The following is a 16,172-nucleotide window of genomic DNA, read 5'->3' as shown; positions in this document are numbered from 1 at the left end:
CTGATTACTATTATTGTTGTGCTCTAAACAAATAGCATTTTTTGTCAAATGATAATTATATTCTTGGTTAAATTTACATTTCGAATTAGGAGTCATTTTGATCTAAACAAATTTCTTATTTCTGTAATATTTATCAATTCTTTCATGGTGGACAAAACCACAAGGGTGGATTCGTGTTCTTAGAATTTATTTCGGAAATCTTCAATTTTAATTTTGAATTACCGGCATTGTTTTCGGCACACGAGAAGGAGAAAAACGTTTGTTTTCCTACAAATTTGTATAGGTTTTCCTAGTTTAGATGAGGCAACAATTATTAATATACACCATCGTTTTATTTATGAGATATCTGTATTCTGAGAAACTATTATAGGATGTTTATATATAAATCTAAGCACGCCAACAACAATATCTCATAAAACGCAAAATCGTTTAATCATATTTTAAATTTAGGATTTGACCTAATTAATGACAGAAAAAATTGAAAATATATTTCATAATATCGGAAAAAGATGTAAATAATAATAAAATGGTATTCAACATTAGCATTGCGATATTGATGTTTGTAAACCTATTTCAATTTAGTTATTTGTGCAAATTTGAACTGTTCGGTACAACCCAAATAAACATTTCAAATTTTAGAGAAAATCAAATTTTTGTAAAACGTTACTCTGAATGTAATAAATTGGTTAGGCAATGTGATCGTTATAAGTACGATAGCTAGTTTCTGATGTTCGAGTGTTTGCTTATCTAAACAACCAATACTAACTTGTTCTTGCTGTTGTCTTGCTAATTCCAGATGTTCTTGCTGTTTTAGTACATTGGTTGCAGCCTCTTTGGTCTGTTCGTCCTGATAAAAAAATTTAATTTTTCAACTTAATTTCCCGATATTTGTTATGTGTTCATTACGCAGTTGCTATTCTTTTAGTTATATTCAAATATTGATTTGAAAAAAAAAAGAAAACTTCTGACTTACTTTTGAGACCATGAGTTTTTCTCTGAGTCCTTTCAATTGGTCTATCATTTCTGTTAGTTTTTGCTCTTTCTTTGAAATCCAATCATTGGATTCATCTGGAAATAAATAATCCCCGTTTGAAAGTAACATCGCGTAATGTGGTAATTTATTGTTAAACATAGAGCGAGGAAAAGACGAATACAGAAATATGTGTATTCATAGTTTGCCACTCACCTCCACTTGAAATCCGTCGTGTCTGAAATATCATATCGTTAGATTTTGAAGAATATTCGCAGTTGGTAGTATCCTGGTGTATCATTGCCTTGTCGATATGTTGGTGGCAGTGTCTTTCTGTCGGGTTTTCTTCAGTTGCGCCATTTCTTTGCCTCAGATTATTCACAACGTTCGCCAAGTTGTCACGTCGTCGATGATCGTTCGATAAATTTTGGCTTCAAGCAAGAAATCTATTTTAGTCCTCTGACAGTTTAGATACAGTAAAGACAAAATGGCGGTCGGAGGAAGTAAGACAAAAATACGAAGTAAGTAAGTAAAGCCAATATTGTTTTCGACGGTAAAATCGATACTTTAAGTAAAATGACCAAAACAATATTGAAAATCTATAAAATAACAAAAGAGCATTTACTTCGCATTAGTGGAATCCATTTCGTCGGACTTGTCATCACTTGACCGACGTGTATAGATGTTTGGAGAATGGAGATGTGTGACTTCTTTCATTGTTGGCGATGACAACCTTCTCTCGCCCTGGCCATTTGTCCTCAGGTCCTGAAGTTGATTGTTGGCCTCATTCTTCCCTAGGTCGTTATTTTCAGGAGAGCATTCTGCCAATATCAAAAAGCAGATATGGTAAATCTTCATATATATATACTGGTCTCTGGTGAGCAAAATATTATTAACGTTTCCGTACATTTCACTCTCTATATGCAGTCAGAGAGTCGGTCTCCGATATCTGCAAACAAGATGACGAAAAAGATTCGCGATAATGGCATTGTCTTAAATTCATTTAATACAGTAGCACGGTGTATATCTCCGATTTATAAGTTATTTGTCGTGTGCCTTCGTGAGGATTAAAAAAATTAAATCCTATTAGTTTAAATGATTCGAGAGTAATAACAATAGGAAGTATTAGGTAATGTAGCGAATACCTCATTCGTAAGAATATTGCATAAATTACTAATTGGATTGTGGTAGTTATATTATAGTTCATTATAATTGATTGAAATTCAAACAATTACTGGGCGAAAACCAATGTTGAAATACAAAAAAATCTGCATCCCAAATTAAAAATACACAGAATACAGAATGTTTGGGAGGTAAATAAGCAAACGTGAAGAGAGTACAATTTTGCTTGACTATTTTCCTCTGGTCTAACACTATCAAAAGATACGTTTTCGTACATTCATTGTCGAAAATGGCTACGCAAACGATACTTTTGAACAGGAAATAAAAATCTATGATAGTGCAGCAAGACATAAGCAGGGTATACGTGAAACTGGTTCAACAATTTCCAACAATAGCACAATGCAATAAGGACGGAGCAGGAACCGTTGTTCACACAAGACATTTTATTATGTTGGATATTGCTATTTGCCGCATTACGTGACAGCCGTATTTGCGCTAAATTTGTCACTGGTGTAAGCCATAATAACGACGTTAAGGCCATAAACCAAACGCGTAAAATTAAAATTAGCTGGCATAAACTTCACCCCGAATATAGTCATCACACACGCGTGCATAACCTTTTTCATGCTATAAAACATTTGTCTGTTTACGATGAATTCTCAATTACAACAGCGTTTGACAATTTCTTGTACTGTATATCAAGTTGTACCATAAGAATATTAAATCAATACATCGAAGCAATTTGAATCAAATGGACATTTATAAATTAAAACCGAGTCGATTTACGGATGTGTCAAATATTTTGTTTGCGTTTCGAAATTCGGAAAAAATCGATTCTTTTGAATATACACCGAACAGTCTATATTGGTGGTGTTAGGATGGCAAATGGTAACAGCAGCATATTTATGATACATAAAAACATCATTCATTATTTCAAAATACTAGAAAATATTCCGCATGCTATTCCTAGCAAAGGAAATTGACTTGCACATCCATATAATAGCCAATCTGCTGAATGCTGCGAGCATTATTGGACGCGCAGGGTTGATCACAAAACAATTCATTGAGCTCTAATAGGAAGTTAAATATTGAATTTATGCGTCGAAATAAAAATCGATTGAAACGATGCTCCCAAAGCGAAAGAATATTTTCCGCTCGAACATATTGCGACAAAGGAATGTTACTATTGTGTCCTTTGTTAAAACGAGAATAATGGGAAAATAAATATTAAAGCAGGTCGTTTGTTCTATGCACATAAAGTATTGTAAGATTTCAATATTTTTAAAGTGATTCGTAATTTTACTTTAAACTGAACTCACAAGGCGATATTAATACGAGAAGGCATATTTGAAAAAAAAAGTTCATTCATTGTAGAAAATATATACTAAGCAATAAATAAAGCATTAAATACTGGAAAGGCCTATTTCCCATATATGTAATGAAATTTTATGTATTCATACCTTCCTGGTCGCTCCGTCTAAAATTCCGATGCTTCGTTGAACTATAATTTTCTTCTACGTTGTCAAAATATTCTTTCCCGTCCGAGAATTTTCTTTTCTTTTCAGAAGAGCCGGCGTAATCCATACCATCTACTATTTCAGAACCATCGCAAAATTGACGGTTTTCCGACATGAAATTTCTGGGGTTCACTCCTCCGCATTTTTGTTCAGATTCGTCGGCCTCGCTGTCAGATAAAAATGGGCGAACAAATTGTTGTTTCTTTTTGAAATATTCTTCTTGGCAGAATGCACCGGCATGCAGATGTGAAATTTTTTCTTGATGTTGATGATCCAAACTGGGTGATTTCTCGGATGAACTCTCGCTACTCTGGGGGTTTGGGGATCCAGTTAACTGCGGCACACCGTTGTATTCCTGCTGGTCAGAACGTGAAAAACGAGCCTCGGGGCTGTTTGGTGGAGGTGAATCCAATGAGGAAGTTGCTTTCACTAGGGAAGACCCTGTTGAATTTGCCATAAGATGGCCACTAACTGCAACCATCATATTGCTACTGTGTATTCTCCTTCAAACTTTACAAAAAAAAACGTCTTTCTTCGGCGGGCGTATGTGCTTTTTCGCGGCAAAAGAATCAAACTTTCTTTTACAATACGATAAAACGAAGGAATAAGAGTCTAATAATAAAACATTTGATCTGTATTGAACTAACAAAAGAAACCAAAATTAATTGTATGCATATCAATAGAGAAACGATTAAACAATTGAAACCATTAATACTTTTATAACTGTGTCACGACCAGTACAAGCGGCCCGATGCGTCTCTTCTATAACACGTTCTCCTTACACAATCCGACCGCCGAGGCGATACAATCCACACTGACTAACGCTCTAGCGCGAGCATTGTTGCCGAATGCGTCGAGCGATGAAAGACTCGGAGAGAAATAGAAAAAAAGACAATATCAATGACGTCACTCAAACTCTCTCATTCTCAATATGAATTTGCGTCGACGACGATGAGAAAGACATCTGAAAACTTCTTTAAACTGGACATAAGTAGTTTTATTATCTTAATTTATGGCAATATTTTATCTTACAACGATACTTATTTTCATATCAACAGTGACTTGAATTTTACAGTAACTCTAAAGAGCATATCACTCCTGTAAAACATGTTTAATCTATATGATATGAACGAAATAGTTAATTTGAATTGTCGTTGAACTGAATTGAATTGTCGTTTGAATTGTTACATTTGTTTTAGCGTGATTTGTCTTTAAGACAAATGACTCTAAGACAAATGAATATTTCTGGTAGAAAATTGAAAGTCCATTACAGACCTCTTATCGTGAGGAGGTAATTATGAAAATATCTAATTGTTAGGTAGGCAAGACCACTTGAGGGTCGATGAAAGGTCTCAATTATAAACCATAGAGAATTTGTTAATGCATCATAAATCCATTACGAATTGAGTACTAATGGAAATGACATTGATGTATAGAAATAGGAAAATTATGTTTTAGGCTTGTTACACGGACAATTATATATTTCCCCTGCGACAAAATAACAAATACTGCCATTAGTAGTAAAGAAAAGACGTTACATTTTGTCAATTATGCTTTTAACGCAAATAATATCCGGTTGTTATGTGGCGTGCCTTGCAAGGAAAAGAATAGGTTCATTTCCCTATTAAATTGATAATTGATAAGGCATTGATTCCATTAGGAAGCCGAAATGTTTGCAATATGTAACTCAATTTATATTGACGAACATTCGTCCATTTTATCCTTTCCATCGTTTTGCATAGAGTTTTTGAGCATATTTACCAAGCGTTCTATACTATACACCATATTTCGTAACATACCGAATACAATTAATGAAATGTTTTACGTTATATTAAAAGTTAAGAGAACGCAAATTTAATACGTACAGGGAAATGTACAATTTTCCGAGCAATACGACTGGTAATGGTAATAGTTTCACCTACAATAGAAGTAAACGTTCCGTGCGACTTAGTTATTTTCATTGATGTATACCCATAGTCCATAGATGTAAAAGTATAGGCATTGGAATAGCAGATGAAAGTGCTGTCGAAATTAAAATCCAGCACACTTTTGAACGACTCGTAGTAATCACGCTTAACGAGAATTGCTGCTTAGGAGTTTTACAACGGTATTACAACGAATGGCCTGGAAGATTTATCTATTTGTTTGAATAGCCTAAAACTTTCGCACCGTTGATTATACCGAAGTCAAACAGCGAAGTTGAAACAACTTGTTTTCAAATCCGGAATAAGCATGCCTGTGCCCCGAAGTAATTCAGCAGGTAAACAGGCCATACACATGATTGGTTACTTATCAAATCAAATTTAGTTTGCGATCACACGCGAGTTTATTCAACTTCTGCTATAATTAACTGAAAGATTGTTTACTGATCGACGATCGTAAATAAAAATAGAGCAATTGGAAAAAGCATCACTCAAGCAAACTCTTATAGTATACTCCAAACTCCATAAAGTCTAACAACTCTAATGCCGTAAGCCAGTTCACATATTTAAATGAAATTGGCCGTATATGAATTACAAGAACAGGACATGGACGAACCGAGAAAATATTGTGTAGTGCGTTCCCAAAACTTTCAGAACCGTTTAAATTACAAAAATGAACGCGAGATGCTTTATGGTAGTTGGGGTATTAGGCAACAAGTATGATTTGACGGCAAATTCTCAGGTATATATCGAAGTATAAAAATTAAGTAAATTAATTGAACCTGAGTTTCCCACGACAGGAAAAAATACTGATTGATTTAGAATTCCAAGCCCATTCATTGCATCAAAATGTTACACAATCGTACAGTCTGTGTTGTTCACAAACATTTTCTCTTTCCTATAATTTAACAGTGTTCACGAATATCAAACAAAGAGAAAAAAGACAAAATTAGATTTTGAACAATGTCTCACGAACCCAGCATTTGTTTCCGACACACCTTGTCGTAGCAATTAAAAGACTCTTACTCTCAATTTTCAAAACAATTTTTTGATTTGTTATGAAGTGAAGTACATCGACTATCCCAATCTCTAGATTCGATAACTTTGAACTCCATTCAAGCAATTATAGAGATATTTCCTGAGTTCTGTTGTTCGTTCGTTTGAACAAAAAATTATCAAAAGTTATTATTTTAAGGCATTATTAGCTTTGATCTAATTGTACATTTTTATTGTCAATTCAGAAAATGATATCATATAGGATATCGCCCGTAACGCTCGTAGACCTATACCAAAGTACAAAAGAAGCTACTTATGTTTAAAAAATCTTGCGGTGTGCTCTATAATATACTATCAATTGCACATTTTACGATTTGAAATCATCATATATTTCGGACGAACAAATCCGAAAACGAACGCAATAATTTTCAGTTACTATATAGTCTTCGTCGTTCATACCCTAGATTCTCCATAATTGAAATTAATCGATGATATTTCTAGAAAATACATTTTGTTCTATTTATTCCAAGACTCCGTTGTTAACTAAATGATAAAATCATCGCTGCCCAAAACAGCCTCCTTTGAATTGGTTGTTTTTATACATTTGTGCTGTAGACACGGCTCCATAAAAAGAGATTACACCTATATACGAAAGAAACTACATTACGTTTCAAGCACTGGGAATCATTCCGACGCAAAGGATATTCAAACGATATATTCAATTTCGAGATGAAAATTTTGAGTTACAAATTTCACATTTTCAATCGTATACAATGGAAATAGGGCAATATAGATTTGTAACCAAAATGGTATCGTTTCCATCACGTAGCAGACATTTAATAGCTATTTGTGGATAAGGACGGAACTATGGATGCTGTTTGCGTTTAAATGCTTTCCTACTGTAAGCGTAATTATGACTTTTTCGTCGTTTTGTATTAACCTAGGAAAATGTAATTATGAATATCAAAAGCTGGTACAATACTCCTGCAGTATTTATAACCCCACCCTGCTGTAGCTGCCGATGTTATACAACGAAGCGGAAATAAAAACTGGGCGAACAAAGACTTTGACGACAATAAAGTGAAAACAATTGTAAATATTGGACGTGAATAGTGTTCGATCTTAACTACCATTGTGTTCAAAACCAAAGGCATAAAATTTCATAACCCGGTCTTTTATTCTAACTTCCCACGTAAATACATAACGAACAACGAGAATATTTTAATGAGCGTGGTATATTACAATACAATGTTGAACAAGGTACAGAAAATTGCCAGAAATACAATACACTATACAATAGCAATCATGCCACGAAGTACGGGTTGCCACGTAAAGTTATTGGTGTATTTAGTTTTAAGCGCATAGACATAAAATCCCGTGATCCTATAGCACAATGCAGCAAACAGAAAAATTACCCTTCAAATGGCAATTGCACAAGTTGGTTTGTTTGTATATGACGACTATATAAAAATATTCACGTCTGCTCTGCACTGATGTGCTTTCAACTAATATCAGATTTTTCGGATAAATATATTATCTTCCGCGCGATCTTTTATATTAAAATTATTCTCAATTATTTCAACGAGTGATATTCGACGTATGCTAAAATCACAAGTCTACAGTAGAAAACTTCAACCGAAAACCAAAGCCCGAAAAACAACTTTGATTAAAATAAGGGGCGTTTATCTTATTATTCACCAAGTGTGATCTTCTTCCCAAAACAGATTGCTCTTGGAATCATGTTTTTAATACATCTTTTGTTTTGTGTTCTCAATCTCTAGAACGATCTGTTCTCGCTTTTTACTCAACTCATCCTAACTGTATACGCAAAGCGGTACCGAATTGTTAGATCATGTTACCTTAACTAATTGAAAATGAAAATTAGTATAAAAAGAAAACTGTATACAAAACTACAAAGATCTTGATTTTACGAATTGTCATAAATGTCATTTATTTAATTTCTCTTTAGTATTCAGGTTGCTTAGACACTGGGACACCCAAAAGTGGTGAAGGCTTAACAACGGCTTCTTTACCAAGTGGTACTTGTTACTGGACAAGCCAAACTACAAACGAACCTTTTGCTCTACATAGTAATAAATCTTTGTAAATTTAATATATTTTCCCTGTAATTGTAATCGCCTGTTTTGGAGTTTCTAAATAATTAAGCATACGCAGATACTGTTTGATCGTGATTTAATTTTTTTTCTTCAAATCAAATCAGTATTTTCACCCTTTGTACGATAGAAATTGCAGCTATTCGTCCTGCTAAGAACCAGACATTTTAGCATTGTGAATGGGACAGGCGAGTACAGCATATGACATTTTTCACTCCGCCATTAGATGATGAGCCCTAATAAAAATGGTAGGAAGTATTACAAAGTCCGATCTCAGCGGATTCTTTTTCGTTGTCGAAAATCATCCCGAGTCCTCAAGCATAGTGTACACTCGAATACAATTCGTGACAATACATATTCTCATGCTGATCCGAAAGTTAAACACTCGTTATATTTCTCGCCCAAAGATTTAATTGTTTCCGACAAATTCCCACAAACTATCTTTATTTATCTCAAGTTAAATAAAGTTAAACAATGCCTGTAAATAAAGCTATTTTATGAAGATGCTTGATGTTTTGCTACAGGGTAAATATCACACTTGAGAGTATGGAATGATTTAGAAATTGTGATTGGACACTTCCAAAAAAAATATTAGCCTGCGAAATTATTGTCAAATTTTTTCATATTGGCTTAAAATTATCATCCAATCTTGAACAGTTTTACAAAAAATAAAGTTACTCAATAGTTTCCAAATATTTAAATTGTTTATGGCGATTTGAACCGTTTTAGCTATATTTCTTCAATTAGTGGGATCTAGTTATCGTTATTACTAAACATTTTAGGCTAAGCATGCATGTAAAGTACATTCATATGAACAGCCCCGAGAAATTGAAATAAGTAAATGGATTTCTGTAACTATCTGAGTACGTAAACAATCTGAAAAATAATAGTATAGTACATAGATTTCGAATTAAAAATTAAATTGGAAAAAATATACCGAACACATCTATAAGCAAGATAGTAGAGTTCCGTTCTATATTTTACTTTTGGCATTATTACACTAACTGATCTCAATGGAACTAAGAACTAAAGACAATAAAACTACATTACGCCGAACTATGTAAAAAACTATACAATGTAGATGAATCATTTGTAACTGTTTCTGAACAGAATAAGTACAGGGACAAAACATTTAGACGAGAATTAAAAAAAACATAAAACTCACTGTAAATTCATAATGATTCAATTTTAAGAACATAAAAAATAATTTATACATTATCTTAGTCTATATCTGACACGAGGCAGTTTTGAATTCAATGCAAAAGTATAAAATTCATTTACTGGTAAAAGCATGTAGGATTACTAATTTTGTCATGTGTGCAAAAATAAATGACAAAACATTGCAATAATCGCAGCATTATGATTAATGATAATATTGTGCGCGGAGACAAATAAACCGGATATGTTACAAACGTCCTGTTCTTCATTATGCGATCTTTTTTATTATGTCGAAGATCTAGAGAAATAATGCCGAACACTAATAATATGTCGTTGTTATAACTATATGAAAAATCAGCAAAAAATCCTGTCAATTTTTATTTTCGGGAAAACCATTTATAAATTCAAGTGTTTAGGAAAAATACCAATGCAAATTAAATAATAAGGAAGCACGCAATTAACGGAGTCAAGATACAATCACCATGAGACAGTCTCGTGGGTAGGATATTCAACATTTCTGACTATGTAAGCCTTTTCAGACTGTGTCGATTTTGCAAAGCGGACATTGACAAATTTATTACAGGATGTGGACTAAGAAAACCTAATAGCGAAAAAGTCTTGATTACAATTAAAACGTTGTGCAACAATGTCTTCTACAAAATTAACGGCTTGGAATTATGGCCAAGACATTAAAACAAGATCGATCCAAGTCGGATATCGGCCGGAAATCTCAACCCGACCCGAACTATGAGCCAACATGAGATTACTGAGATGAATTCCATTGGAATGAAGGCACGAACATGATAACAATTCACAATAAACTCAAACTAATTGTTTACTTCGCAAATATTCCACGACTGTGTGCCTGAAATGGATGATTATTTGCAAGGCAACCGACTGTTTAATTTGCATTGGATCGTTTGAAAGGAGAGCAAGCGGATGTTTAATAACATAGATATGTATTTTATCTATTGTGCGCTATAAATTATAAAAAAAAATGAAAATATAAAAAGAAATACTGTATATCATTTATTACAAAAAAGTTATCACTGCAAGTTTGATTTATATATGATTGCACGTAGCTGAATAACTCAGAAAGTCCAAGTGGTAGTTAAATATTTCATGAAGACAGGCACTGGGTGAGAAAAATTCAGGCGCTTTGTTTGTCAGACATACTGCTGATGTGATCTCTGGGTCGATCTCACAAACAATACGAATCGCTTTGCGAACAATGATGACTGAGCACTTCGACTTAAAGGCGGAAGATGATAGCCGGTCTTTTCTGTTGTTGCGAAATTCGACTACACAGTCATTGTTCCTATGACCTCACAAAGGTATTATTTTCTCTATTTGAATGTCAACACGGTACGGGAATAACGGGATGTGATCTCAGATGCGAACTTTAGGATTCCTCGTGAACAATGGGAGGACGTGCGAACAATACATTCTGTCTATTTTCCGAAATAGTATGCTGGTTTCTTCTTGTCTTTCACATTACATTCCACTGACAAACTTCCTTTCTTATAAGTTTGCACAGTCAGTTGTTGTAATTCATTCAAAAAGCAGAATGGATATAATAAGAATGCCGGTAGCATTTTCCCTGTTGAATGGTTTCGCGTTTGTGCATTTCTCATTTATTCTGTATTGTCTCAATTTATGACGATATTGCAAATTGTTTTTATACATTTCTGTAAATATGTTCGAGTACATAATATGTTGTTATCATTTCCTGTTTTCCTATTATTAGACTTTGGACAACACAATGGGCATGTTCTGTATTTGCAGGGAGACGGTTTGCCAAATGCTATACAAGAAGACTACATAGCGCCATCGACCGGAATTTCTAACTTATTCAACGACAGAACAACTTAGGGTGGTGGCAAAATTGGCCACAAACATAAAAGAAACGATTTTGTCCAAACTCAAAAATCATTCGTAGTAATAGTTAACATGCGTTAGATAAAGTCTATGTAGAGAATAAAATTAAGATAGAAATGGGCTTTGAATAAGAAAGTATAGACTATCCGTGATCTATCAGGAAACATCTTCAATTTTCGAAATAACGACTCTTGATCTTTTGTCAAAGTCTTGGCTGCCAGACCATAAAGCACATCTTTAAATTATACCTCAAAAGCACAATGAAAGCAACACGGACACTGAACGCCGAAATACGTATAATATATATAACGAATTTTACGTACAATCGTGAGACACCCAACACATATATATATATATATAAGATGTGGATATAGATGCACACCGTTCTAAAGTTTACATTTTTGCTAGTGTCTCATCAAAAGTTTTCTAAAATGGGCACTGAATAAGTTCCTCCCTGTTAACAAAGGTTTTACAACTTCGTGAAATTGAATTCAATCTTCCTATTTCACTGACATAGCGAATTCGCAGTTTCCGAAGTCTTTCGACAGCTAATTATTATAGACCTTTCTGTTTGTTTTTTAGCCAACTTTGCAATTTAAAATAATAAATTCATGCTATGAATAACCTTGGACCGCAGTGCCCGTGCAACACTTCTCGTCTTCAAATCATTTTTGATAAAACGCTTGTTAAGATTAAAATTCCATTGTAGTGATATAAGATTACTTGTTAATAGCCTTTTAAACACAACTATCCATTCAATTTTTTTTACAACTGTTATAACCGAATCCCACCTACATAAGCTAACACAGGGTGGTCTAAACCCAGGCCCGCGGGCCACATGTGGCCCGCCGCTTCATTATCTGTGGCCCGCGTCACATTCGGAGAGTAATCAAAAAATAGCATTTTGTGTTTTTTTTAATAAAATTATTCAGAAAAATCTTTTTACATATTGTTACATCAATAATGTCACTGATTTGACTAGTGTTATGGCTAGTTGAGGCTACTAGCGAAGTTATGTGATGTGCTTGGCAGTCTAAATTATTATCTGCCTTTCTATCTTTTTGGTCGAAAATATGCTAACAATATAGGCATCATAGAAAACTGAAAATCTAATGCGGATTCTATTAGCCTTGAATGGCTATGTCTGATAACTATGTGTTTGCACAATAAAAGTGTTTGTTTTGTATTGCACTGTTTACCCATTCTTGGCATTATTGTGGCCCGCGAGCAATGCAAAAATAATTTTGTGGCCCGCGGAGCTGACAACCTTGGACCACCCTTAGTTAACCTATAACCAAATCCAATCAATTCTATACAGACTATCAATCTTTGATGAAAATCCCAAACTTTGAAGGTAGTTTACTATGTAATATATAATGTACTTCTCAGTTCATTATGGAATGATTTTGAGTCTATACAGATTGGAATTGAAATGCATTGGTATATTGTATGAGTGTACCGAATTTCATATCTTGCGGAGAATGTCTATTAATAACATTGGGGTTGGGGAACTTTTTATATGTTCCTTTATGTAAGTAAATTTAGTCTGAAAGGAAGGATACGCACACTCAGAAGTAAATGAGACTCATCTCCGAGCAAAGTTAGGGAGGATCACTAAAATACCAACTATTTGAGTCATCCTACTATTCGATTACTGTCATTCTCAATTAGTAAACATATGCATCAAAATATTTACCTCAATCTTAAAAAATGAACTTTTGTAAGAACATAGCCCCCCATTTTCGAAGCAGAAATACTGTGTAATTAAATTTAGCTTTGAGAATTATCCTGTATTTATACAGCAATTTTTCATCACCTAATTGTAATGCATGTTTTGTACGTACTAGGGTGAACGCTTTAGGTTTAGAACAAAGAAATGAAAATACATGACATTTTCAAGAGGAAAGACTCTTTGTGAGAATTTTGGACAATACTGGCGCCAATGACTGCGGAAATTGCCTGCAAACCCGCAAAGCCATTGTTTGACGCAGCGTTACACAAAGTCGTCATCCATTGAAATGATGCCAGTTTTGTGACAAATGGGGAATACTGCCGTCGCAGAAACAAACAAAACAGGCCATTATTTGCTGTTAAGTTTGAATCGAATATTCAAATAGTATTTTCCGAAAAAGTATTTGTAATACTTTTACCGTAAATGTTAGCGGATAGGATCACTTGACGGAATTTACTCATCATTTGAGCTTACTCACAAGAATAGACAATTTAGTCATACATATCATATTGTAAAATAGACGTACATTGCATGGGATTTGTATAAAGTAGAAATGACGAATATGTAACAGTGCTAATGTACACGAAGTCGCGTCACAGACTTCTTTGCGAGCGATAAATTTTTTTGGGGTGTTTTAGCTACATATTTGTACATAGAATAATAAATTTGAATAAAAAATGCAATATTTATAGCCGTTGATTTTATGTCGGGCTTGCAATTTTTCAGCTATTTCATCAATCTCAATACTGTCAGATGTGATAGAGACAAATCTAATTAACCGAAACAAATGCATTACGCAGACAAAGCATAGTTAAGAATACGAATTCATTGTCTCACTATAGTCAGGGAATCTCGTATTAAAAATATGAAAACGACATATAGACCCTGTGGGTTTGATGAGTCTGATTCTTTCTCCCATGACTGGTTTGCTTTCTGAATATTTCGTCGGCAAATATTCATTTCTCCGGATTTTGTTTCACGAGTAGTTTCATTTGATATTCGCTCTCACAGGCATGCTGTCGACAATGCATCAAAATTAAAGTCATTAAAACTGTCACGAAGATATTAGAATGTCCGATGTTCTCTTGATTTGATCTTCATTTACATTCTCATTAATTTATTGTAACCACAATTGCTTTGTTTACAAATTTGTTAAAAAATAATGGGCATCAGTTTCGTTAACAGCTACAAAATAAACTGCCAGAATAAATATTTCAGTTTTTTAGTATATATATATTTTTAGTTGTTTGAAAAAGAGAATCGCCGCTTGTCTGAGAAACTTGGAACCTCTTTGGCAATATTATTTACTGCTTCGGCTATTTTCATTTTCGATCTGTCACTTGGAATACAATGCCATACTGTATTTGAAGCAAACTGCTCGCATAAAATCATTTCAAATAAACTAATTATTGCAGACAACAGACTAAATGTTACCATAAAAAATACAGTATTAACTTAATGAATTTAAACACGAGAATATCAGTCAGAGACCGAAGACTTATCGATCGAAAATTAGGGGATCCCAAAACAGCGCTCTTACTCTATAGTGACACCCTGTGTCCCATCACTAATTAATTAATAACTCGCTAATTATACGACATAATTCGCCCCAAATCAATAGGCTTCTGGTCCGAGATATGATGAATGCACATGCAAAATCCGGAGCAGATTCAATCTCGTTTTCGTGAGATATTACGTGCATTTAACAGACATACAGACAGCCAAATACCTTATCAACATACTTACCGATTAAAATCGATAAGTAATAACACATCCCCTCTGACTAATTCAATCATTACTCAGAATAATCACTTACAAAATTAGTTAAAGTGTTCTAAGCGTTTGCAAGTACAATTCACGTGTTCGTTTTGTGGTATGGGGGGATAATTTTAAATTTTTAATTGAATTCTGGAAGGGATTCGAACCAAAGATGTGACTAAGAACACTTTGAGTTACTGAACCCTTGAAATTGGAAATACTGCTTTCAATCACGTAAAATTTATCATATAAATTGAGAACATGAGTGTTTTATATCACGAAATTGGTGAAGTATGTTTAAGAAAAGGGGAATATTTATTTTGTGATCACAGCGAGCGAATAATCAAGTTGTACGCGAAAGAGTGTAGTCAACCTCATATATTTTAGCTAGAGAGAAACTGAACATGCTCTTGAGAGTATTGGTGTATTGACGCTGATGACATCGACTTCAATGACTATATATATATGTGCTGTGAACTACTTCCAAGCTTACATTCGCTGTAACGACAAAAGCAGCTTTTTCCGAAATCTTTTCCGAAGATATAATTACAGAATTTAACTTTTATTTCCATTTTATCAATTATTTTGTCAGTTTAGTGTGGCAATTTGTAATTTTCTTCGTGAATATTAATTCAATTTAAAAAGAAATATCGAAATGCTGAGTTGTTCACCAGTCACCACTTTTGCAGCGTACCTAGAAATCTGTTTACTAGCGACACCTACCGGATAAAGCTAGATCCATAGTCTGAAGATTGACTTACCGATGATATTCAACTGTAATTGGCCAAATTTTGAATTGTAATTTTTGCAAATTCATATTATATATTTTTATACCAACGATCAAAAACTCAGAATTGCATAAAGAAGGCATAAGGAAGGATATATAATTAGTCTCGCGTTACCCCAGCTTATAGCCACCAATTCGCCAATTTATTTTTTATTTGGCATAAAGTATGAACCACATTTATTAGCTGCATTCAACTAACAAACACAACACGAATAGGA

At 33.9% G+C, this 16,172-nt stretch overlaps 1 protein-coding gene across 1 annotated transcript in view; it reads right to left on the bottom strand.

Annotated features, from left to right (window-relative positions):
- Positions 1-4,265, bottom strand: part of LOC120346785 (uncharacterized) — a 34,853-nt gene extending 30,588 nt beyond the window's left edge. The window contains exons 1-5 of the mRNA XM_039416608.2: positions 3,553-4,265; positions 1,596-1,791; positions 1,187-1,401; positions 974-1,068; positions 767-847 (exon numbers count right to left, since the gene is read on the bottom strand). Of these exons, the coding sequence (XP_039272542.2) occupies positions 767-847; positions 974-1,068; positions 1,187-1,401; positions 1,596-1,791; positions 3,553-4,093 (1,128 nt within the window). The 5' untranslated portion in view covers positions 4,094-4,265. The remainder of the gene's footprint in view (positions 1-766; positions 848-973; positions 1,069-1,186; positions 1,402-1,595; positions 1,792-3,552) is intronic.
- Positions 4,266-16,172: the final 11,907 nt, after the last annotated feature.

Source organism: Styela clava, chromosome 8, assembly GCF_964204865.1.
Source record: "Styela clava chromosome 8, kaStyClav1.hap1.2, whole genome shotgun sequence".
Classification (NCBI taxonomy): domain Eukaryota; kingdom Metazoa; phylum Chordata; class Ascidiacea; order Stolidobranchia; family Styelidae; genus Styela; species Styela clava.
Note: the sequence above shows the minus strand (reverse complement) of the source record. Positions and strands in the feature narration are given on the sequence as shown.